Source organism: Scyliorhinus canicula, chromosome 6, assembly GCF_902713615.1.
Source record: "Scyliorhinus canicula chromosome 6, sScyCan1.1, whole genome shotgun sequence".
In the NCBI taxonomy this organism is placed as follows: Eukaryota; Metazoa; Chordata; class Chondrichthyes; order Carcharhiniformes; family Scyliorhinidae; genus Scyliorhinus; species Scyliorhinus canicula.
The window spans coordinates 123,488,006-123,512,484 of record NC_052151.1 but is presented as its reverse complement, the minus strand read 5'-3'; the positions used below and the strand labels follow the sequence as shown (position 1 = coordinate 123,512,484).

Sequence of the window (24,479 nt, the reverse complement as noted above, 5' to 3'; positions counted from 1 at the left end):
AGAGGACCTGTGGGAGAATGGATATGTGGTCAGTGAGAGGGATGGGTCAGTCAGTATGGTAATAGCAACTCACCTGTAACAGGTCCTCCAGGTGGGGCCCAGTGGATCCTCACCTCTGTGGCGTCCGTCGACCTCCGCGTTTGTGTCCTCTCTGTCTTCAGACACCCCAGTCACCTCCAGGGCCCGTTCCTTGAAGGTGGTTGCTCGCGTGGGGCGGAAATGTCTTGTGGGTAGAGTGGGGCATTGGTGCCAACTCACCCGTGCTGCTCTGTGTAGGCCATTGACCTTCTTGCGACACTGGAGGTCAATCCTTCTATACACTATATAGTGTATAGGGGTGTATGGTGTAACCTATGATTGAGAGTGTGTGATTGTGTGTACGTGAATAAATATTGTTCTGTTTTATAAACTGAGTCTCATAGTCATTTGTCCACCATATACGGGTTAAGACACGCTGTGGTTTAGATCGGCGTGTCACTGGGCCGAGCATAGGAAGCTCGCGTCAGTTCTCGCACACTTTGAAATCTTTCCAGAGAATCATGCTCATAATGTTCTTTTATAAATGTTATGAATAAAGTATATTTTGGGGAAGAAAAATGAAGGAATTATTAAAATTGGAGATGCTCAAGGGGCCAGAATTGCAGGATAGCGGGTCATAGGGCTGGAGGAGGTTACAGAGATAGTGAAGAACAAAACCATGAAGGGATTTGAAGATAAGAATTTTTAAATCGGAGCATTGCCAGACTGGGAGTGAATGTAGGTCAGTGATGACAGAGATAATGGAGCAAGAATTGCTAGCCTTCTGCTGGGATTGCTCAATTGCTGAGTCATCCATCAAGCTTACTTAGAATATTTATTCATGCATTTTGACTGCCTGGAATAAAATGATCAACTACCTGGCCCTAAATCTGAAACCGAGATTAAAGAAATATGAGCTGGATCGACCACACACTAGCCCTTTTGATGATATTCTCAAAAGATGCTTTGAAATTTTGTTGGTCTCTAACAGGATGACGACCAGCATGCACTGTCATCATGTATTGACACACTCCAATGGAGCATTCTCTGTGTAGTTCCATGCCAGAACCAGAAACCCATTTAATTGTGTTATCAACATCAGTAATCTTAAGAGCAGTTGGATATTGATTTGATAAGAAAATCAATTGAGAAAATCAATTGAGATTTCTGAAGTAAATACAGAAAAATTTTCAGATCTTCAAATAATTGCAGACTGATTGATGTATCACTGAAGCATTACTAACCCTGGGGTTTTGTATGACATATTCACAAGTTATCAACTTTCATGAACCAAATCCAGAATTTCTCAATCAGATGAACCAACAAACAAAGCCACTGCAAGAAAACAAAGAAACAATTCTCCACCTGGTAAGCTGGACGTCTGCAATCAGGAAATGGCTGACAAATGGTGCCTCTGTCAAGGGGCCTCTCCCATCAATTAACAACCTTCAGCAGTTTAAATACGTTTATTGAGATTTTACATGTTATAAAATAACGCAACAAAGGTACAACATAATACAAAAGCAAGGGAGGGGAGAAAACCAAAATGGCTTAACATACATGAGCACAGCATGGAACAGGAGAATGACATCAACTGGTTTAATACCATCATTAAACAGAACTTGAAACCCATATCGTCCAACCAGAGACCAAGGGAGAAACAGGATAAGATCATGAAAACATGACAACTTGACAAAATGGCGCACACCCTCTCACGCCACACAGCCACACAATCATCCCGGTGTCATGATATACAAACATGCAACCAATGAACACTCAGAATAGGACACAACCAGTGGGCAGTCAGGACACTCAGAGGTGGCATCACCACAAGGGGGCATGACATAAGGCATGCCATAAACACTATAAAAGGGATGAGGCACTCACACCCGGCCTCTTTCCACAGACAGACATCTAGAGACTTAGACAGGGTTGATCAGCAGCATCACACCCCAGCATATGGCTTAGAGCAAGCTGGTACAGTTAGACTGAGTTACCACAGTTAGGTTACCGGAGAGTCAAACTCATTTGAGAACTGTGTTAATAGTTCAAGAAACACATTGAACACATTTCAGAGTCTGGAGCATCCTTTAGTTAAGACTGCATCAAGTAGCAGCCTGTGTTATCTGAAGCAGCATAACACAACATGATACCAGGAGTGACTGTTCAATCTATTTAGTTCAACTCGGCAAGATCCGTAACAACCAGCTACTGGATACAGGCACAATGGACAAGATTCAGGCTCCTCATCAGCTTCGGACCACAGGCAATCTTAGTGCAACTGGCGATCATTCAAGAAGAAATTTCAACTAAATGTGGAAGCATCCGACCTCAATGGCGCGACCGATGCGCGGAAGATAGCTCTTCTACTCACCACTGTGGGTGACCATGCGATAGAGATCTTCAACCCCTTTCACTTTTCTGAAGGGCAGGTCAAAACGAAGTACCAAATGTGGTAGTCACCACTGATGTATATATTGTATATAGAGGATGTCAATGTAGGTACTTTATGGTAAGGCCCTGTACTACAGGTACGGGGGGTAGTTCCCTGCCTGCTGGCTCCGCCAAGTAGGCAGTGTATAAATATGTGTGCTCCCTGTACAGCAACCATTTTGCCAGCTGCTGTAGGAGGCCACACATCTTAGTGTATTAAAGCCTTGATTGCATCCAACTCTCGTCTTTGTGTAATTGATCGTGCATCAATTTATTACACTAAATTTTCAGAAGATGGACCTCCACATCAAGCCGGATCGCCTGCAGCGGCATCCTCAGGCAGACAACGCCAAAAGGGACTTTGAACATTGGCCAGCCTGTTTCGAAGCGTACATCGGGTCTGTGCCAGACCCAATCCCAGAAGCACAGAAGATCCAGATCCTTTACACGGGACTGAGCTCCAACGTCTTTCCACTTATCCAGGACGCGCCGACCTACGCAGAAGCCATGGTGCTACTGAAGAAAAACTACGCTCAGTGGACTAACATGCTCTACGCCAGGCACCTCCTCTCCACGCGTCGTCAACTTCCTGGTGAGTCAGTGGAAGATTTCCGGCGTACCCTGGTTCCCCTAGTTAGAGACTGTTACTGTCAGGCCGTCACGGCCACGGAACACACGAACTTGCTCATGAGAGACACATTTGCTACGGACATAGGGTCCGATTACTCCACCAGCGCCTCTTGGAAGGGGCCACGCTCGACCTCGCAGAAACCAAAAAGTTAGCGCTCCCACTTACGGGTGCTTCACGCAACATCCAGGCCTACGCCCCCGACCGCGCGGCCTACCCCCTCATCGTGGACTCCGCAGACGGCCGCCCCATCTTGGACCCCCTCAGCCAACCCCACGCCTGTGCCGCGTGGCAACCAACCAACACCAGGGGACCGAAATGTTACTTCTGTGGGCAGTCCAAACACCCCCGACAGCGCTGCCTGGCCTGGAGCGCCCTCTGCAAGTTCTGTGGCAAGAAGGGACACTTCGCTGCAGTGTGCCAGGCCCGCTCAGTCGCCGCTATTGTTCCGACACCTCCCAAGTGCAGCCAGTGGGCGCGGCCATCTTCCCCTCCTCGGACCACGTGCGGCCAGTGGACGCCACCATCTTCCCCTCCTCGGACCACGTGCGGCACATGGGCGCCGCCATCTTGCTCGACTCGCAACGCATGCGGCCCGTGGGCACCGTCATCTTGTTCCCCCCAGGACCAATGGGTGCCGCCATCTTGTTTTCCCCACGACACATGCGACCAGTGGGCGCCGCCATCTTACCTGACCCAGGACCCATGCCCTCCGGGCACCTCACCCAGCCGCTCGTCGCCTGCAACCGCCGATGACCAGTCGCATCTCGCCTCGGTCACCATTGACGAGTCCCGTCCACACAATCTTGCAACTGCTTCAACCAAAGTGAAGGTCGATGGGCACGAGATCTCCTGCCTGCTGGACTCCGGGAGCACCAAGAGCTTCATTCACCCCGATACGGTAAGGCGCTGCTCCCTTGCGGTACACGCCACTAACCAGAGAATCTCCCTGGCCTCCGGGTCCCACTCCGTGGGGATCTGGGGGTGTTGCACTGTCACTGTCCAAGTCGTGGAGTTAAGCGGCTTCCGCCTCTACGTCCTCCCCAACCTCTGTGCTGCCTTGCTACTCGGCCTGGACCTCCAGTGCAACCTCCAGAGCCTAACAATGAAATTCGGCAGGCCCCTACCACCCCTTACTGTGTGCAGCTTTGCGACCCTAATGGTCGACCCACCTTCCCTATTTGCAAACCTAACCCCGGATTGCAAATCCGTCGCCACCAGGAGCAGACAGTACAGCGCCCAGGACAGGACCCTCATCAGGTCCGAAGCCCATCGACTGCTTCGGGAATGCATCATCGAGGCCAGCAACAGCCCCTGTAGAGCTCAAATCGCTATTCACAGTACAAAACGGCAGAAAGTGAAAAACAAGCCTCTCATGAGGCAGAGAGTGTTCTCCCGGATGCTGCACCTCCACATTGACGAAGGCGGCCATTTCGTGAATTCTTCCCGGAGACCGACGCATTCGCAATGCGATCAGGAACACGAAGTGGCTGAAAACCGCACTGCGCAGGTGCAGACATCAGAGAACCGCACCGCGCATGTGCAACGACGCACTGAGCGTCATGATGTGTGCGAACTGCGGCATCGCCCATTTTAAAATAAAACTGCTCTGCAAGAGGCAAACGCTGTTTAAACTGTGGGAAACCAAACCACTATGCAGCCCTGTGCAGATCTGCACCACCAGTCAGGAGCCAGCACTCCCAATTCCGACAGCGGCGCATCAGAAGTGTGCAACACCGAATGCAAATGCATGATTGATCCCGGGAGTGCGACGGATCCAGATGATGAACACCTGGACAGCACTTACTGAGTGGGCATTATTATGAAGTGCGAATACGCCACACCGGACACATTGCAAGTCCAACCAATTCGATTCTGAGGACGAACGGCATGCAGTGATGAAGGTCAACCACTGCCCCATCCAGTTCAAACTGATTTCGCAGGTGGACTTCAAGAGAATCAGGAAGCCCCCCACAATCCTTCCAGCTGCCTGCAAACTCCTGGACTACAATGGAAACGCAATCAAGGCACTGGGGTCCTGCCATCTGCAGGTGTCCAGCCAACAGACACCTGCAGATTAAACCAGACAGGGCGGCCCTGCTAGGTGCGCAGGCCTGCAAGCAACTGAACCTCATTCAAAGGGTCTACACCATGATGCCGTCCCATTCGGATCTTCAGGCCAGCATAGGCGACATCCTTACCCAGTACCCAGATGTATTTAGCGGGATGGGCATGCTGCTGTACGAGTACAGGATTCTACTGCGGCCTGATGCCAAGCCAGTGGTACAGGCACCAAGACAAGTCCCTGTTCCACTGAGAGGGCACCTGAAGGCAGAGCTCACGAGTCTACAACAAAAAGGCATCTCCAAGGTCACTGAACCAACCGACTGGGTCAGCTTGATGCCTTCAGGGGACCTACGGATCTGCATTGACCCCAAGGATCGAAACAAAAACATTCGGCGGGAACATTACCCCATCCCGAAGAGGGAAGAAATCACGAGTGAGATGGCACACGCGTGCTTCTTCACAAAATTGGATGCATCCCGAGGATTTTGGCAAATCCAACTTGAAGAATCCAACAGAAGGCTCTGCACCTTCAACGTGTGTTGGCAGGTTCTGCTACAACCGAATGCCATTTGGCATCATCTTGGCATCAGAGATTTTCCATCGCATCATGGAACAGATGATGGAGGGAATAGAACGGGTTCGTGTTTACATTGATGATACCATAATCTGGTCCATAACCCCAGAGGAACATGTGTCGCGACTCAAGAAAGTTTTCCGACTCATACATGAACATGGCCTCAAGCTAAACAGGTCCAAATGCTGTTTTGGGACAGCCACGCTGAAGTTGCTGGGCGATCAAATTTCGCGACACGGTGTGCCCCGAACAGATAAAATTAAAGCCATCGAGGCAATGAAAGTCCCTGAGGACAAGAAGGCAGTATTGCGCTTCCTGGGAATGGTCAATTTCCTTGGCAAGTTCATCCCGAATTTGGCCACACACCATGGCCCAACGCAACCTGGTGAAAAAAATCAACGCCCTTGAGTGGAAGGCGGAGCAACAGACAGAGTGGCTGGAGCTGAAAGCCAAGCTCACCACTGCACCCGTCCTTGCATTCTTTGACCCAGACCGAGAGACCAAGATATCCACAGATGGGAGTCAGGATGGTATTGGGGAGGTGTTGGTTCAAAGAGACGACACATCATCCTGGGTACCAGTAGCATACCTGTCACAGGCAATGAGACCCACTGAGACCAGATATACGCAGATTGAGAAGGAGTGTTTAGGTCTTCTCACCGGCATCCTCAAATTTCAGGATTATATCCACGGCTTGCCAACATTTACTGTTGAGACGGATCATTGGCCTCTGGTCCACATCATCCAAAAGGACCTGAACGACATGACGCCTCGTTTGCAGAGAATTCTGCTCAAACTCCGGAGGTATGATTTCAATTTGGTGTACATGCCTGGCACGGAGCTGATCACTGCCGATGCATTGTCCCACTCCGTCAACTCACCCAGTGAACCAGCACATTGAATTGCAGGTACAACTGTGTGCAAGCACTCTCCCGGCAACAGATGAGAAGATCGTCCTCATCCGAGAAAAGACGGCCAAAGAATCATCCACAACCTCAGCAATGGCTGGCAGAAAGGGCAATGCCCTCAATTCTACAATGTCAAGGATGACCTGACGCTGATCGACGTCATCCTGCTCAAGCTGGACAGGATAGTCATCCCCCTACGTCTCCAGAACATGGTGCTGCGGCAGAGTCATGAGGGACACCTGGGCGTCAAAAAGTGCAGACGCAAGGCCCGGCAAGCTGTCTCCTGGCCCGGCATCAACCAGGACATCACGGACATGGTCCTGAACTGCGAAACCTGTCAGAGGTTCCAACCAGCGCAGAGCAAGGAGATGCTCCAACCACATGACCTAGAGACCTCTCCGTGGTCCAAGGTTGGCATTTACCTATTTCACGTGAATGGTCGCGACTATACCTTAATCATCGATTACTTTTTGAACTATCTTGAGGTGCTGAAGCTGCCAGACCTCACCTCACGGACCGTCATCAAAGGTGTAAAGAGACATTCTCACGGCATAGCATCCTAAACACCATCATGAGCGACAATGGCCCTGTGCTTCCACACTTGAGAATGGTCCACGTTTGCCAAGAGCTACAATTTCAGGCATGTCACCTCCAGTCTGCACTATCCGCAGTCCAATGGCAAAGTTGAAAAAGGGGTGCACAACGTTAAGCAGCTCATCCGCAAGGCCTCAGACTCCGCTTCCGACATACACCTTGCACTACTTGCGTACCGGCCGACTCCCTTGTCCACTGGCATGTCGCCAGCTCAACTGCTGATGAACAGGGACCTGCGGACGATGCTTCCAGCCATACACGTCCACAATCTTGATCACCTCTCGGTGCTGCAGAAGATGCAGCAGCTTCGCGACAGCCAGAAGCAGGGCTATGACGCACATGCCACCGATCTGGACGTGCTATCCCCGGCTGACACAGTCAGGCTCAAGATACTGGATGGTGGGTGGTCTGCTCCGGCTGTTGTCATTTGATCCTATGTCATTAGTATGGCTGATGGCTCCATAGTGCGAAGGGATCGAAGGGCACTGCGAAACGTTGCTTGCCCACAACCACTTTCCCCACCATGTCGAATTGCCACCTCCAGTTACCTCAAACCACGAGGCCACCAGTCGTGCATCCCACTCGCCTGTGAAGATACCGTCATCCCCTCCACCACCTCTCGGTGGCCGACGAGCATCCGACGCAAGCCTCAGCGACTGGACTTATGAGCATTTGTTTTGTTTGTTCTGTTCTGTATTCCTCAGTCAGTCACATTTGACAGACATATTCACATGTATGTGCATCTGAACAAAAAAGGGGGAGATGTCATGATATGCAAACATGCAACCAATGAACACTCAGAATAGTACACAACCAATGGGCAGTCAGGACACTTAGAGGTGGCATCACCACCAGGGGGCATGACATAGACACTATAAAAGGGATGAGGCATCTAGAGAGTTAGACAGTGTTGATCAGCAGCATCACACCCCAGCACGTAGCTTAGAGCAAGCTGGTCCAGTTAGACTGAGTTACTGCAATTAGATAAGCAGAGAGTCTAACTCATTTGAGAACTGTGATAATAGTTCAATCAACACGTTGAACTCATTTCAGAGTCTGGGGCATCCTTTAGTTAAGACTGCATCAAGTAGCAGCCTGTGTTATCCGAAGCAGATACCGCAAGACACGGGAGATCAGGATAAACTTCCCATGCCACATCGGGTTCGCACCAACATACATCTACCTCAGCTCCAGGGGCTGGTTTAGCTCACTGGGCTAAATCACTGGCTTTTAAAGCAGACCAAGCAGGCCAGCAGCACAGTTCGATTCCCGTACCAGCCTCCCCGGACAGGCTCTTCAACTTCATTGAAGCTTACTCGTGACAATAAGCGATTTTCATTTCATTTTCGAAAATACCAATGACCCAACACCGTTATCACTTTCTGGATTCCAGACCATCCATGAAGGAGCCAGGAACAGATTTGCAACGCCCATCCTTGCAAAGGAAAATACACAGAAACCCAAGTGAGTTACATTAATACTGCATAACACAACTAAACTTCCCAAAAATAGATCCAGGGCAGAACCACAATTATAAAGAAAGGAGATGAAAAGAGTATCGGCAACAATACCAAAATATGTTCAGACTAGGGTCAAGCCTGCAGAACCTCCCAAGGTGGAAAAGAAGAGAGAGAAAAAAATCAGACCTCCATGAGCTATCCCACCAGATGACAACACCCATCAGTGAAGAGGAAAACATGATGACACACACCGACTCCCCCCCCCCCCCCCCCCCCCCCCACCCTCCCAACAACAGGATACTGTATTCACCAAGACACAGAACTCGATCAATCCCAGGGTCCCTGTGCACAAGAAAGATAAGAAAACACAGACCTCCAGGCAGCCCCTACCCATACGCTCTGAGCGGGACATCCCCGAGTCCCTAGGGGTAACAGGATAACAGCACCGGGCCTAGCCTAGCCCAACTGACACATGAAAAACGATACCCTCAGGGCCTTCAAAAATCTGCACCCTTGTCGAGCCTGTACCTTTCCAACCCCATCCAGAGCAACATAGTTATGCACCACAGGTCAGGATAACTAAAGCATGGCAACCAATTCTCGAACTCAGCAGCAGGAATCTCTGTGATGATATGATCTGCATACTCGTCTGCCATTGGGCCAGAACGTCGGCTTACCATTGGCCCTGGTCGGTCATGTGCCTCTCGACCGATTGGCCGAGAGGCTGAGTTAACCACGCCTCTATCAACGAGGTATAAATGCTCAGAAGCCTGACGATCGTTCCTTTCCACTGTAGACGATCGCCAGGCTGTGTTCTAGTTAATTAAAGCCTGACATTGGTAAATCACTCGCCTCGCATGCAATCGATGGTGCATCAATCTCCCAGCAGGAATCGGGCTCAGGGGGCCATCGCGCTCTGCCCCCATCTCCCGAACCTGTCATGATAAACAACACACCATGCAGCAGCATTTCAACATTATGAAGACGGCCCCTAACGGGGGCAGTGTTCTTATAGAGTACAAGCACCCTCTCATGCACCTCTATCATTCTTTTAAAGGTACCCTGCTGTCCCTCAAATTGAACTCTAACAACCTGCACTGCAGAGCCAGAATTCTCAGTCAAGGCAAGATCTTCAATGGCGGCCATCTCCAAATACGCACTTCAACTGCATCACTCCCAGCTGGGCCCCACCTCAGCCCATTCCAACTGCCACAAACAAACAAGTATTTTAGCATTTTATCTCCGTTCGTTCTCACAAAATGGTCAATCAGGAATTTCTCGGGATGTGGCGTAAACCATGTAGCCCAAGAAAAAACAAGTATGAATGTACATCAGGATAAAACAAGGACTAAAAAAACGAGCAGGGCCGGAGCACGGGATAGCGTAACCACTCCCGCGCTCACGTCACGTGACCCCTCCCCACCCCCCCAGCAGTTTCTTTTTTTGATATCATTGGACTGATCAAAATGACTGAAATGATCTTTCTTGGTCCTGTACATTAATATCTCACTATGGCCATGGATTAGTTACTTCATAAAGAGTTAGTGACTGGCAGAATTAGTAACAGTAAATAAAACAGAAATTAGTCATAAAGAAGTGGGAGATGAAACTGAGGTGCTGATAGATCTATTAGTGCGCCATTTTAAAGATAATGCATGTGCAGCGTGTTAACATCATGATATCTGTGAGGAACTAATCAACCTCATTTCATTTACTGGTCAGCCTCTGGAGTTCAGGGAATCACAGTAAGAATTGTGATGCTGAAAATCCACGCAGCAGTGGTAGCAAGACGTCCCTGCCCAGAGTTGTGCTGCTAACTTTGTGGATTTGATGGGAATCCATTCCTTTGGCTGATCACAGAGAACACCAGGGGAAGGTCACATCCACCTGCAGCAATGCTCCCAACAAGGAACAGAGGCCAAGGCATGCTGGGTCACCCCTGGAAGAAAACTGTAGGTGCCCCCAAAAAGTTTCCTAACTTAAGACAGCTGCTTGAACCTTATTTTATAAATTGCTTACTCCCATATTCTGAGGTTCAGCTTCAGTTTATAGATTTATTAATTTGTAGAATACTGGGCATAATGACTGAGCTCAGAGGCAGAGCCAAGCCTAAAATGGTTGTGCAGGTCTTTGTGCCTCGCAATGGCAACACAACTTTGAACTACTTCCATCAAATGGTTTACTCTGCTCAGGAGGAAAATTAGGGATTGCCAATAAACGTGGGCCTGTGGGTGACGTTCACACACAAAACAACAAATAATATGTCAGAAAGCTGAGATGGACTGAAGATTGCTGACTCCTTGAACCACGCTGGGCTTTACCTGGAGGTTGCAAAGTGTGGCTTCACAGCACCCGATTCCCAGGTTCGATTCTCCGCTCGGTCACTTATGTGCGGAGTCTGCACGTTCTCCCCGTGTCTGCGTCGGTTTCCTCCGGGGGCCCCGGTTTCCTCCCACAGTCCAAAGACGTGCAGGTTAGGTGGATTGGCCATGCTAAATTGTCCTTAGTGTACAAAAAGGTTAGGAGGGGTTATTGGGTTACCGGGATAGGGTGGAGGTGAGGGCTTAAGTGGGTCAGTGTAGACTCAATGGGTCGAATGGCCTCCTTCTGCACTGTATGTTCTATGTTCTACTCAATTCCAGTAACCTCTCTCAGGTTCACCACCGTCCTTAACCTTGGAGGCTTCCACAGATAGGGTTGCACCATGCATAAGATTAAGTAGTAGGCAGATTGTTAGGAAGGGGGAGAACCATTAAAGCAGGCACGAGGGTCAGAGACACATCATACTTTAGATGATAAAGCATTGTGGTACTTCAGCAGCAGCATTCAGGGTTTCGTTCATATTGTCCTGGGAAGTATAAATGTAGATGAAAGGAGTGTTATGGCTGAGTAGGGGCCGGTTTAGCTCACATGGCTAGACAGCTGTCTTGTGATGCTTGTGAGCAAGGCCAGCAGCACAGATTCAATTCCCGTACTGGCTGAGGCTATTCATGAAGGCCCCGCCTTCTCAAATTTGCTCCTCACCTGAGGTGTGGTGACCCACAGGTTAAATACCACCAGTCAGCTCTCCCCCCTCAAAGGGGAAAACAGCCTATGGTCACCTGGGACTATGGCGACTTTACCTTTATCATTATGGCTGATAGGTATAAAGGGTGCGTGTGAATGTAGTTGATGGTGACATTTTCCAGAAGGTAAGACTTGATGAAACAGCAGTCAGGGTAATTACGAAGACAGTAAACAAATGAGGACAGCTGAATAACTTCTTCAGTTGGCAAAGGAACTTTGGCTTCTCAGTTTCTGAAGGTGTAATATGTAATGGACAGGCTTGTAGTGTTGGATGGCAGAAGGGATGGGCCGCTCCATCAGATGGAGAGCCTGCAGGAGAATGGGCATGTGACCAGTCGGAGAGAAGGATCATCATCCTGGCATGAACAACTCACATGTGACAGAAAATCTGGGTGGGGGCCAGTGGGTTCCCACCTCTGCGGGGCAGGTCAAGCTTTGGCATCCATGACCGCTCTGTCCTCGGACACCCCCGCATCCGAGGGGGTGAGATTACTGAGGTCCGGGGCCCCGGAACCTGTCTGGATAGTTTCCCATCCGTCGTGGGCCAACGTCTCCTGTGTGGAGACACAGCGGGCATCATGAGCCGCATGCTTCAGGCAACGGGGGTGGGGGAAGTGCACCACTCACATGGTGGAGTGTGTTGCTAGGTTTAAGCTGGGGCATATCGTGGTATTGTGCTTAGGGGGTTGTGGTGCCAGGTAAAGGGATGTCGGGGGTAGCAGGCGGGACCGCTGCCAGAGGCCTGATGCCAACTCGCCCATGCAGCACTGCGTGGCGGTTCTCCTGGTGGCATTCCCCGAGCTGATGGCACTGCCACTGCCTCTCAGGTGGCTGACCCTCCGACCCCGTCTAGGAAACAGGATATCCTGTCTGGATTCAACTGCGTCCATCAGTCTGGCCAGACCGGCATCCCCAAATCATGGAGCTGGTCTGTGCGGTGGCATGGCCACACGCTGTCTGGAGTTTGCTCTGTGGGATCAGTTTAAGTGCTGCTCCCCATCGTTATCGAGGAGCTGCCATGTACGGCCCTGGCGATTCAGCCGGCGGGACAGTCATTTGCGGCGTGAAGACCGTGGGGCATCAGTAAGTACCTTAATTAACTTTAGATACCGGCCATGGGGAAACACCCGGCGATTTCCACTTGCTACCAAACATAGAACAAATTTGGTTAGATTGTGCCCTTCACTACAGTAGAGGTGTTTATGTAGATGCATATTTTTGTTGTTCATGTGGGGAAAGGCTGCAAACTCAGATTTTCATACAACCTTCTGCGAATTCTGCTTCTTATTGGCAGCAGCAACTATATATATATATATAGCTTCTTAAAATATATTTTAAAAAACAAATACGTTCCCTTGTTGCTTGGAGAGGAATATGGCTTCAGCCTTGTCCTTGTAGCCCATTTAATCTGTGTATTTCAATAAACGCCACATTGTTGAGGCTGTTAATGCCAAAGTAAGTTTAGCCTTACAATGAACAAGCCCAAGGACACATTGTGAAAGAACCTACTGCATATGCATAATTTTGCTTGAGGTTCTAGTCACGTTTGTTTGGCAAGGTTTGCTTAGCAGGCCCTGTGAAGTGCGAAAATTTATCAAAAGCACAAGGAGAGTACAAAGGATGACTTAATGGAGAAGATCTCAAAAGAACTCTTCCTGCAATAAACCATGTTTTTAAAAAAGGACAGGTTCTTTGCCATTTTCGCATAATGAAATGCTAAATATTTATCTGATTGGCCACTGAACTTTCAAGGTTTTGAAACCTAAAAGAACAGCATTTTCTTAGACGTGATTGTTGATAGAACCAACAGTGAAAATTATATCTTTCAGTGACTTGTGCACAAAGCCTTGAACCAGCTGTATAATTTATCAGTGTCAGAATTTGGAGTACTCCCAGCATGGATTTGTAAAACGCTCCCACATCTTGCAATGTGAAACCCATTTGTTTTCTTCTAGTTAAATCACAAATGTGAATACACTGTTTGAATATAGAAATGCTGTCTAAAGGCATCCCTTAAGAAAAAGGTCTATGAGTTACATTCAAGGCTACATCCATAAGAGTATATTCTCTTGCAATGTCCTCATTCTTATGGGTTGTTCTCAGTAATTTATTTTATGCTGGAACCAATAGGCACAAAAGTGACCGACAACTGACCTGGGTTTTCAGGAAGATGTTATTTACGGATTCCTTCGAACAATACCAAACTATTCAAAGTTTGAATTTTTTTTTGATAATCTGCATGTAAATGCTTTAATCAAGCTGCAGAAATGTCAGGACCCCTGTCCTATCAGGAAACTGGACCCGGAGCACAGGCTGGAGAATCAGCATCAGGGTTGTAGTTCTATCTCATGCTCACGCAAGCACAGCTGCGTACTGTGGGATTGGCAACTTTATCCTAATTACTTAGCTTCTTGCTGCACACTTCAAAGCCCATTCATTTGAACCCCAATTTTAGCAATCCTTAGGCCTTCCACTGCCTTTCCTTTTTTCTGCTCGCTTCTGGCCTTCCAATTATGAGGTTTATAAGATTATTATAGTTTGGGATTATAGCTTGAAATTTAGCGTGAATGAAAGGAGTCATGTGACCTTTATGAAATCTGCCTGACAGTAAGCCAGTGTGGTTTGATTGTAAGCAATCAAAGGAAGGGTTAGATTACTGGGGAGAAGGTTCAAGGTGTTTACGCTTTGAGACAATGGCAGCAGTGTCTAGGTTTAGAATGAGTTGACTAAAGTTATCAGAAAGATGTTCTATGTATCAACTAGTAAATAGTTGTGCTGTAAACTGTCCGTTTACTTCTAAGATGGAAGGGAGTTGGGGTAAAGAATAGTTAATCAGAATTTCTGCGTGCATGCGAGGTTAATGTGTTTCACATTGCCAGGGAGAAGACAGCAAAGGAAGAAATTTGGAGATCAGGTTACAAGCTTCCCTACAAATCAAGGAATATCGCAGACAGGCAGCAGTCCTACGTGGTTAGAAGAGAGAAGAGGTTGCTTGACATTGTGAACTGCAACAACTAGATGCGGACAGTAAATGGGCTCTAATTGAAGACACATATCTGCAGCCATCTAAGGATTCTGGGAGATTTGTCCTGACATGTCAGGACAAATGCTGGTGGTGGATTTAAGAAACTCTCCAGACCTAAGGAATGTGCCTATAGATGGCCATTCGAAGTTACTACTCTGAAAAAAGGGGACCCGGTAACTCATTGGAAGCTGGGAGCAAGTGTGGACTGATTGTTATAAGGACTATAATTCTGCAGGGAGTGCGATGGCTGATAAGTATACATGTGGAATGTCACTCTGTAGTTTAAAGTATAAGTTGTCTAGAAAAGAAAATAGTGTTCAGTCATTTATTACAGTAAAACATTTTAAATGTAACATTTTTGCCATGTCATATTTTCAGCCATAACTGGAAATTTTAATCTATTTTTAAAAGTTAGCAGTCTCTTCATAGATTGTAACACAGCCAGTGGGCAGATATTTTAAAAGAAGTCATTTTGTAATTTTCTTCATGTTCATGTGAATACACCTTAATTGGATTGAGTAATAGGATTCGTTTGTTATATTTGCCAAAAATATTTAATGCAGTTCCCTGACAGACTTAAAAAATTAGAGAAAATATTTTTGGGAGAAGTTTTAATTGAATGTTTCAAATATTAACTGGTGTCAGTGATGCCACAGTATCTGGCTTTGGCTGAAATCAGTTAAAGTGTTACAGCCAAAAATAACCAGACATCATTAGGAAAATATTTATGCACAACATATTGAACCTTGTCATAGATACATGGCCATAATATTACATTCCCATGGTTGGCTCTGAATTGTATGTTCCCATATAATATGAAGCTGCTTGCATGCTAAACACCAAAAGCTAACAGATCATAGACAAAGCTATATGATCTTCCAAGGAACAAACAAGAGCAAAGATCTATAACTCTATCAAGTAGTCAAGAATGGTGATGGACAGTCAGGCAATTTTGAGAGGAGAAGCCTACAGGTGACTGCAAGAGATAAGGTCAAAGTGTTTACAGATACTTCAGCTGAAAATGCTAAACAGATGATTGTACTCTGTGTCCTCCCAAGGTCTGCACTAACATCAATGTCAATGTCCATCTAAGTTGGTTCAGCTGTGATGGCTCAAGGCAATAATAGCCTTCCAGTATAACGGAACAGGATTTACTGATAACAAGTAAAGGTACAATATACACAAATACAGAGTCTCTAGTTTGGTCTTCACTGTCTGGCTCCAAGGTCCACTCTGCGCGGAACTCGCTCCCTGCACCCTGTGCTTTTTCCCCATTGGTCAGTGTTCACACACACACACACCCCCCCCCCCACACACACACACACACACCCCCCCCCCCCCCCCCCACACCCCCACGCAATAGACCCTGAGCTGGTCATATGAACCGTGAGGGCATGCCCTTAAAGGGGCCACACTACCACGCACACCATGTGACATTAAAAAGTGGGTATGTGTACTGGAAACAGCTTAGGTGGGGGCATCTTCAATCCTGGCTGTTTGCTGAAGATTTGTGCAGTAACCAAGTTATTCCAGGACAGCTATGATATTGGCATCTACCCAACAATGTGAAAAATTATCTAGTTATTTCCCTGCCACAAAAGAACAGAACATATCTGACTTTGACAATTACTGTCCTAGCCTCAACCCAATCATCAACAAAGTAATGGAAGAAGTAATCAAGAGATACCTGTTTATCAATGGTTTCCCAGCTGACACATAGTTCGGGTTCCTGGGTTCTCAGTAAAGCACTGATCCATGCATAGTTATAAGATCAGAATGCCAGAAGAGGAACAAGAGTAAGTAAAGTTGGCATCAAGGCAACATTCAATATGGCACCACAAAATATTAACACAACTCTGATTCATGGAAAATCATCCAGTAGCTGAGCCAAATTTGACATGCAGGGAAACAGTCATGGTTGTAATTGGTCAAACAACAATGTTCTTCAGAGCAGCGTTGGTAAAAATGGACAAAGGTTTAGAATGTCTGGCCCTTTTATTTTTTGGCCTTTCTTGTGAAGAGGCCGAATAATATTTGAAAAATTTCGAACGATAAGCACTTATTCAACATTTTAATCTGACGAACAAAGTAACCTTTTCTTAATATTGTTTATTTACCAAAAGGAATAAGGTGAGATCTTAGCTAAGCTACCAGCAACCTAACATGTAATCACATGTGACAGATGCTATCTAATAATTTTTAATTGCATGTATCTAACATTGCTAAGCTTATATATTTTTTCATTTAGAAGAAACCAGACATACTTTTACATAAACATGTAAGAATAAAAGTAGGTGCTACTTCTGGTCACAGCTGCATCAGGTTTTCCCAACTTCTTGATGAAGTGGCAGAGGAAGCCTGGAGTTCTAAATGAAATGCTGAATATTGCAATATTTGGTGTAATCAAATAGATTAGGCGGAGTGAAAATAGAAATACTCAGCAGGTCTGTGGAGACAGAAACAGAATTAATGTTTCAAGTTGATGACCTTTTGTTTTTTTGTTGTATATCAGATCTCCAACATCCGCCGTATTTTGCTTTTGTGTTAGATTATTTGGAGTTTATTTGTAGCCTCACCACAAACAGTGAAGGGAAAGGAGATGGATATTTGTCTGGAAATATTGACCTTCATAAACGTCTGACAGACAGAGATGCAGGACAATGTTGTTTGAGTAGTACAAGAGTTAAGCATTTTGATAATGTGCAACATTTAGACCCGCCAGTTAATTGTTCTGGATACAGGAGCTGTTCCTGTGGGAAGTGATTCACTTGCAGCTGTCTCTTCCTGTAAGATAGGAACATTTCTGTCCACTGACAAATTGCTTTCTCTTTCCAGCACGTTAAATAATTTATGCCACTTTAAATGTTTTTAATGCCAGTAACAAGGAACGGAAATGTAATTCCAGCCTCTCTCCAAAAGGTCATATGTGCCTGTGATTTCCTTTTAGGCTTTCCTGCATTTATCTATTCATTCACTACTAAAGATATGAATATTTTAATATGTATACAAATATTTCCCAAGCATTGTAACCTTGATTCACTTCATGACCTCTTTTAGGCAAATAAGAGTTGTCCAAATTGATGAGGGTGCATTATTTTGCAAGCGATTTAAAAAAATATTCAGAGTAGAGTGTAAAGTTATTATTTCCCTGATTATTGTTCCCTTATTTGCAGTAGGTGGGTTAGCAGAAAATGGGGTTCATGGTTGATATCAGTTAGCACAAACACACGCACTGACATAAGTGAAGGATCTTCTCCTGATATTTGTGCTAGGTTTGATAAATGGGGGATACAAAGTTGCTTCACCACGAAGCTCAAACATGAAAGCACCTTTCAAGAATTTATCCACTCAGTTTATATTACAACTCTTTGATTTAACCCTACATGAGAACACTTGTGGAGTGTTTCCGGGGGAAAAAGGAACATGAGTGACATATTTCAGGAATGCAAATGATTACACTGGGTGGAAATATAATATTTGGACATGCAAACATACAAGATGGGAGCAGAAGTATTCGGCACTTCGAGCCTGCTCTGCCATTCAACAGGATCATGCCTGATATGTTTGTGTCACATCCCATCTACCATTGATAAACCTTTGATTCCCTTGCCTAACAGGAATCTATCTACCTCTGCCTTAAAAATATTCAATGTTGATAAGCAATCAGGAGCAGAGCTACTGTCCTGAACCCAACATATTTGAGCCAGCTCTGCACTATTGCTGCAATTCACAACATTGTTCATGCTGGGGATAATTCCACAATGACAAGCACTGGCAATGCAGGAGGCAATCTTAAACAAAGCATGCATTAACACATCTGCATGCCAGTTGGTCCCTCAAGTTAGCCTTCCACATTAACATGCTGTCCCAGGAGCAAGGGCTAAGAAGATAAGTGCATATAGATTGCATTTCTCTCATTAACCATGCCAAATTTGTTGAAGTAATTTGTTACTCCCATAGCCTGGAATCAGCCCTGGAAAAATGCTGCAAACTTTCAGCATTCGGCTTGCTACCCAACAAAACATTTTTGGAACTTCTAATCTTAATAGGAAATATTAGGGTGGATTTTAATTTACCGCTTAAGGCATTAAACTGGTCTTGTGCAATTGTGAGAGTTATACAAGGGCTAACTGACCTGCAATGCCAGTTTTGTGCCAGCACAGCAAGTGAAAATCTACTCTCTTAAGTTCTATTTCATTAAATTTAGTCTGGTTGTCTGCAATAGTCTTTTTTCAAATTCTGGCAACGTCATTCCCATTTATTTGTCTTAGCCAACTGCATTGATTTTATGTCTTTCCACCTCTCATTTACTATTTGTCAGTATTGTGTCTACTGCTATTATGTGCACCTCTGCTGCATTTTTGGTTTTGGAGACGCTGCTGCTAATATTACTGTATTTGCTAGTTGAGGAGGAGGCATGAGGGGGAAAGAATTGTGCGTACATCGGCTGTCATGACACACTTACACTTACCCAATTAAACAGTGTGCGAGCCAAGGTGCACCCATGTTGACAATAGAGGGGGACCAGGAACTATTCTCAGGCCCAGCATCAGCCAGTGTGGAGACTCTGGGAGGACATTTAGACATTTTTCAAAGCCGTATTGATGGGTGACTGTGTCGTATTTGAAGTTCAAAGGCGTGAAAAGTTTAGCTTCAGCCACATAGCTTTAGGTTATGTAGTGAATCTGCCCGGCAACAGATCTGCCCAGTAACAGGTAAGAATCTGCCGAGTAACAGCAGTAACACAAATGTAACAAGGCATAATGGATGCAATCTGCCAAGCAATAGTGTCATGGGTCTGCCCAGCACAGAGAGAAATCTTCCTAGTAAAATCAATGTAACAAGGCATGATAAGATGCGATTTAAAAGTAACGAGATGCCGGGGTTTATACAAATGACATATACCCTCAGAAGCAGAGAGGCAGCTTATATCTAACAGCCAGAGAGGTAAGTTTGAAATCTAACAACCAGGAGCCTAGACTAGAATCTAAGTCTTAGAGCTGATGTCATGTAGAAACCTTCATAAAGACAGTTTAACTATCTTCGCTGGATCAGTAAAATACATTTCCTAGACTGGACTATCTGCACTGTATTATGTGGCAGGGTGGTTACAGGGTGGGTTTTGGATTAAGGATTGTGGGGCATTATTGTTACCTGGCACGATTGATAACATGGTATTCTGCATAGAATATTGCAATATAGTTATTATACTAATTCATTAATCATAAGTAATTATTACCCTTGCAATGACCTCACTCAACAAATAAGGCCTTTTTCCATCCTCAATTGGACATCATAGATTTTATAAAGACATCTGGGGTTGGCACTTGGGCTCCATGGAATTGCACAGAATATTACAGCATAGAAATAGGCCAATCAACCCAACAGGTCTACGTTGAGTTTTATTCTCCACACAAGACTTCACACTTTACTTAATTTCACCTTATCAATATTTCCTCCCATTCATAGATTCTAGAATCTCAACAGTGCAGAAGGAGGACATTTTACCCATTGAGTCTGCACCGACCCTCTGAAAGAGCATCCTACCTAGGCCTGCACCCCTGCCCTATTCTCGCAACCCCAACTAACCTGCATATTGTTGGACACTAAGGGCAATTTTTAGCAGTGCAAATCCACCTAACCTGCACATCTTTGGACTGTGGAAGGAAACCGGAGCACCCAGAGGAGACCCACGCAGTTAAGGGGAAAACGTGCAAACTCCACACAGACGCCCAAGGCTGGAATTGAATCTATGTCCTTAGCACTTTGAGGCAGCAGTGCTAACCAGTTTGCCACCATGCCACACACTGTGCCACTGTCGCCTTTCTCCCTCAAACTAGCTGGCTCTTGAATCCTTTCAAAGCCATGCAATCTTGTTAAGCTTTCTATGGATTAATACCCAGCCAGTATAGTCCCTTATAAATTAGTATGTGCATCTGTAAATAACTCCAACATGGATGTGATTTTTGAAACTGCTGCAGTATGTTTTAGCAACGTGTTTCAGAGAGTCATATAGTTTATTCAGCAAGAAAAAGGTTCTACTTAAGGATCACATATTATTCAACAATCTTAATAAGCAATGTTGAATTATCTTGTTCATTACACAGCGATTATCTACACTTTTACTTAGTGTTAGCTACGAATATTTCAAGGTATATCACTTTCTTGATTGACTTATATTTTCAAACATGCTTGGGTTAGCTCTAGAGGTGATCAATCATTAATGTTTGGCACGTTATTTGGAAGCTGTGACTTCCCAGCCTTCTTTAAGTGAGGATTGCTTCTGCAGCGTGACAGTCCACACCAACAAACGAATATGTGAAATCAGCTGAGGTGTTCTGATTGCCTTGTGTGATGGACTTCTAATTATAATGTGTAGTAAAATTGGCAAAATCGTTCTATTCAAATGCAGATCAATATATGCTCATTCTGCAATGTGTTTGAATGTTTAAATATGTCATGCTCTACTGTCTTCTTTTGACAGGTGAAAGAGGAATGCCGTCTTCTAAATGCTCCTCCTATTCCTCCACGGGGTACTAAAGGTGTTCCTACACCAAGCCCACCAGTTCCACCTCGATTTGCAAAGACCCAGTTGCAGCAAGCTCATTCACCAAGCCCTAGCCTGTCCTATTACTCATCTGGTCTTCACGAGATGTAAGTGGAAATAACTAAATAATGAGTGCAAACCTTTGAGGATTCTATGGGTCATTGAATGTTCCTGATTTGAAAATATGTAGTTTATTCCATCACCATTCAGGAGATGAATTCTATCTTCCCTTCTTCATCATTAATAAAACATTCATATGTACATATATTTCCTATCTAACCATCCATTAGTAATTAAAAATCTTGCACATAAGCATCTGTCCTCTCCATGAACCTCTCATCCTCTTGGCAGCATTTTTGTTAACTATCTGTGTAAATACTTTATAACAGCCTTTCTTCATGTAGCAGTCATCTTTCACTGTTTATCGATAAACCAGCCAAATTATTTTTTGAAACCTTTCGGAAAAACTGCCAACTGTCAAGAAAGATGTGCGGGGTAGGTTTTTCAAGCAGAGAGTGGTGGGTGGCTGGAACGCACTGCCAGACGATGTGGTGGAAGCAGGTACATTAGCAACATTTATGAGGCATCTGGATGGGTACATGAATAGAACATAGAACATTACAGCGCAGTACAGGCCCTTCGGCCCACGATGTTGCACCGTCCTGTGAAACCCTTCTAAAGTTCCTTTACACTATTCCCTTATCGTCCATATGCCTATCTAATGACCATTTGAATGTGTTTAGTGTTGGCGAGTCCACTACTATTGCAGGCAGGGCAGTCCACGCCCTTACTACTCTCTGAGTAAATAACCTACCTCTGACATCTGTCCTATATCTGTCTCCCCTCAATTTAAAGCTATGTCCCCTCGTGCTGGACATCACCATCTGAGGAAAAAGGCTCTCGATGTCCACCCTATCTAATCCTCTGATCATCTTGTATGCCTCAATTAAGTCCCCTCTTAACTTTCTTCTCTCTAACGAAAACAGCGTCAAGTCCTTCAGCCTTTCCTCATATGATCTTCCCTCCATACCAGGCAACATTCTTGTAAATCTCCTCTGTACCCTTTCCAATGCTTCCACGTCCTTCCTATAATGTGGCGACCAGAACTGCACACAATACTCCAAATGCGGCCGCACCAGAGTTTTGTACAACTGCAACATGACCTCATGGCTCCGAAACTCAATTCCTCTACCAATAAAAGCTAACACACCGTACGCCTTCTTAACAACCCTCTCAACCTGGGTGGCAACTTTCAGGGATCTATGGACATGGACACCGAGATCTCTCTGCTCGTCCACACTACCAAGAATCTTACCATTAGCCCAGTACTCTGCCTTTCTGTTATTCCTTCCAAAATGAATCACCTCACACTTTTCTGCATTAAACTCCATTTGCCACCTGTTAGCCCAGCTCTGCAGCTTATCTATGTCCCTCTGTAACTTGTAACATCCTTCTGCACTGTCCACAACTCCACCGACTTTAGTGTCATCTGCAAATTTACTCACCCATCCTTCTACGCCCTCCTCCAGGTCATTTATAAAAATGACAAATAGCAACGGCCCCAAAACAGATCCTTGTGGCACACCACTAGTAACTGGACACCAGTCAGAGCATTTCCCATCAACCACCACTCTTTGTCTGAAGGAAATAGATGGATACGGACCGAATAAGTACAGAAGATTAGTTTTTAGTTAGGGCATCATGATCGGCACAGGCTTAGAGGGCTGAAGGGCCTGTTCCTGTGATGTACTTTTCTTTGTTCTTCTTTGTTCTTATTTGTTTCTCCAGAACTGTGCTTTCTAATGTAAAAATTAAGGTTTTAAATACAATTCGTACATATTTCACAATAAAATCATCGATCGATAATGTTATAACTTCTAAACCTCAACCTACTTCACCTGGATTATTTTTTCCTGAAAAGTTGAAGCACTGTATTCTGAGCTTTTTCAATTAGCAGGAATTCTCAGCACTCATCAGCACATTTCTGAGTTGACTCAAAAGGGTGTGTCCCAATCAATGCATAAAATTGTGCAACGTTTTATGTACATGGTCAGACTAAAATCACCTGTGTTTTGCTGATAGTAAATATAGCTATTCTCATTAACAACAGCAGCAAGGTACACGGTCATAAGTTGAAGTTGAAATACTGAATAATACTGAATACTGAATAATAAGACACATTATCGTATTTAAAGTAAAAGTCCTACTTGCCTCAGTTAAAGCTCAGTAAGAAGTTTTACAACACCAGATTAAAGTCCAACTGGTTTGTTTCAAACACTAGCTTTCGGAGTACTGCTCCTTCAGGAGTGCCCCCACGGCACATCCCCGCCTACCGATTGGTGGGCCCCGATCGCAGGCCGGGCCACCGTGGGGACATCCCCGGGGTCAGATCGCCCCGTGCCCCCCCCCCCCCCCAGGACCCCAGCACCCGCCCGCGCCACCAATCCCGCCGGTAAGAGAGGTGGTTTAATCCATGCCGGCAGGAGAGGCTAGTCAGCAGCTGGGCTTCGGCCCATCACGGGCCGGAGAATCGCCGCGGGGGGCCCGCCGACCGGCGCGGTGTGATTCCCGCCTCCGCTGAATCTCAGGGGGCGGAGATTTCGGGACACGGCGGGGCTGGATTGACGCTGTCCCCGGGCGATTCTCCGACCCAGCGGGGGGTCAGAGAATCGCACCCCTGATTTTTAGGACTCTTAAACCCAGTACCCCAGTTCCCAACAATATTTAAAGGCCCACACAACCTCACCCTTCACCTTCCTCACCTCTCAATCCACCTCCATGCCCTCTTCAAATCACTTATGCCACCTTTATGCCCACAATGTATCTTCCATAGCCTGTCAGCCAGTATGCACTATGCACATTCCTCAGGCTCTAAGGATTACTAATGGAAAATATTTTACATTTGTTGGGAAAAATAAACCCCTCACCATCTAATGAAAGCCTCCATATCATTAAAAGAAGGAAAAATGAATTTTGCTATGTGGAAAAAATACATTTTGCAATTGTAACCCTATTAGCTTGTATCAACAGACCATAGAGCACATCAGAGGGACAATCTGTTACTACAACCTCCTGAAAGTATCATTCGTTCTCAGATGGAACACCTACTGTGCTGAAACCCATCAGCACTTGAAACTTAGCTAAGCATTGATAATGCCA

General features: G+C 45.8%; 1 protein-coding gene across 2 annotated transcripts in view; it reads left to right on the top strand.

Annotated features, from left to right (window-relative positions):
• The window catches only part of gareml (GRB2 associated, regulator of MAPK1-like), a 273,854-nt gene that overhangs the window by 238,636 nt on the left and 10,739 nt on the right, over window positions 1-24,479 (top strand). For both annotated transcript variants that reach the window (XM_038800060.1, XM_038800059.1), the window contains one exon: window positions 21,258-21,427. In XM_038800060.1, the coding sequence (XP_038655988.1) occupies window positions 21,258-21,427 (170 nt within the window). The remainder of the gene's footprint in view (window positions 1-21,257; window positions 21,428-24,479) is intronic.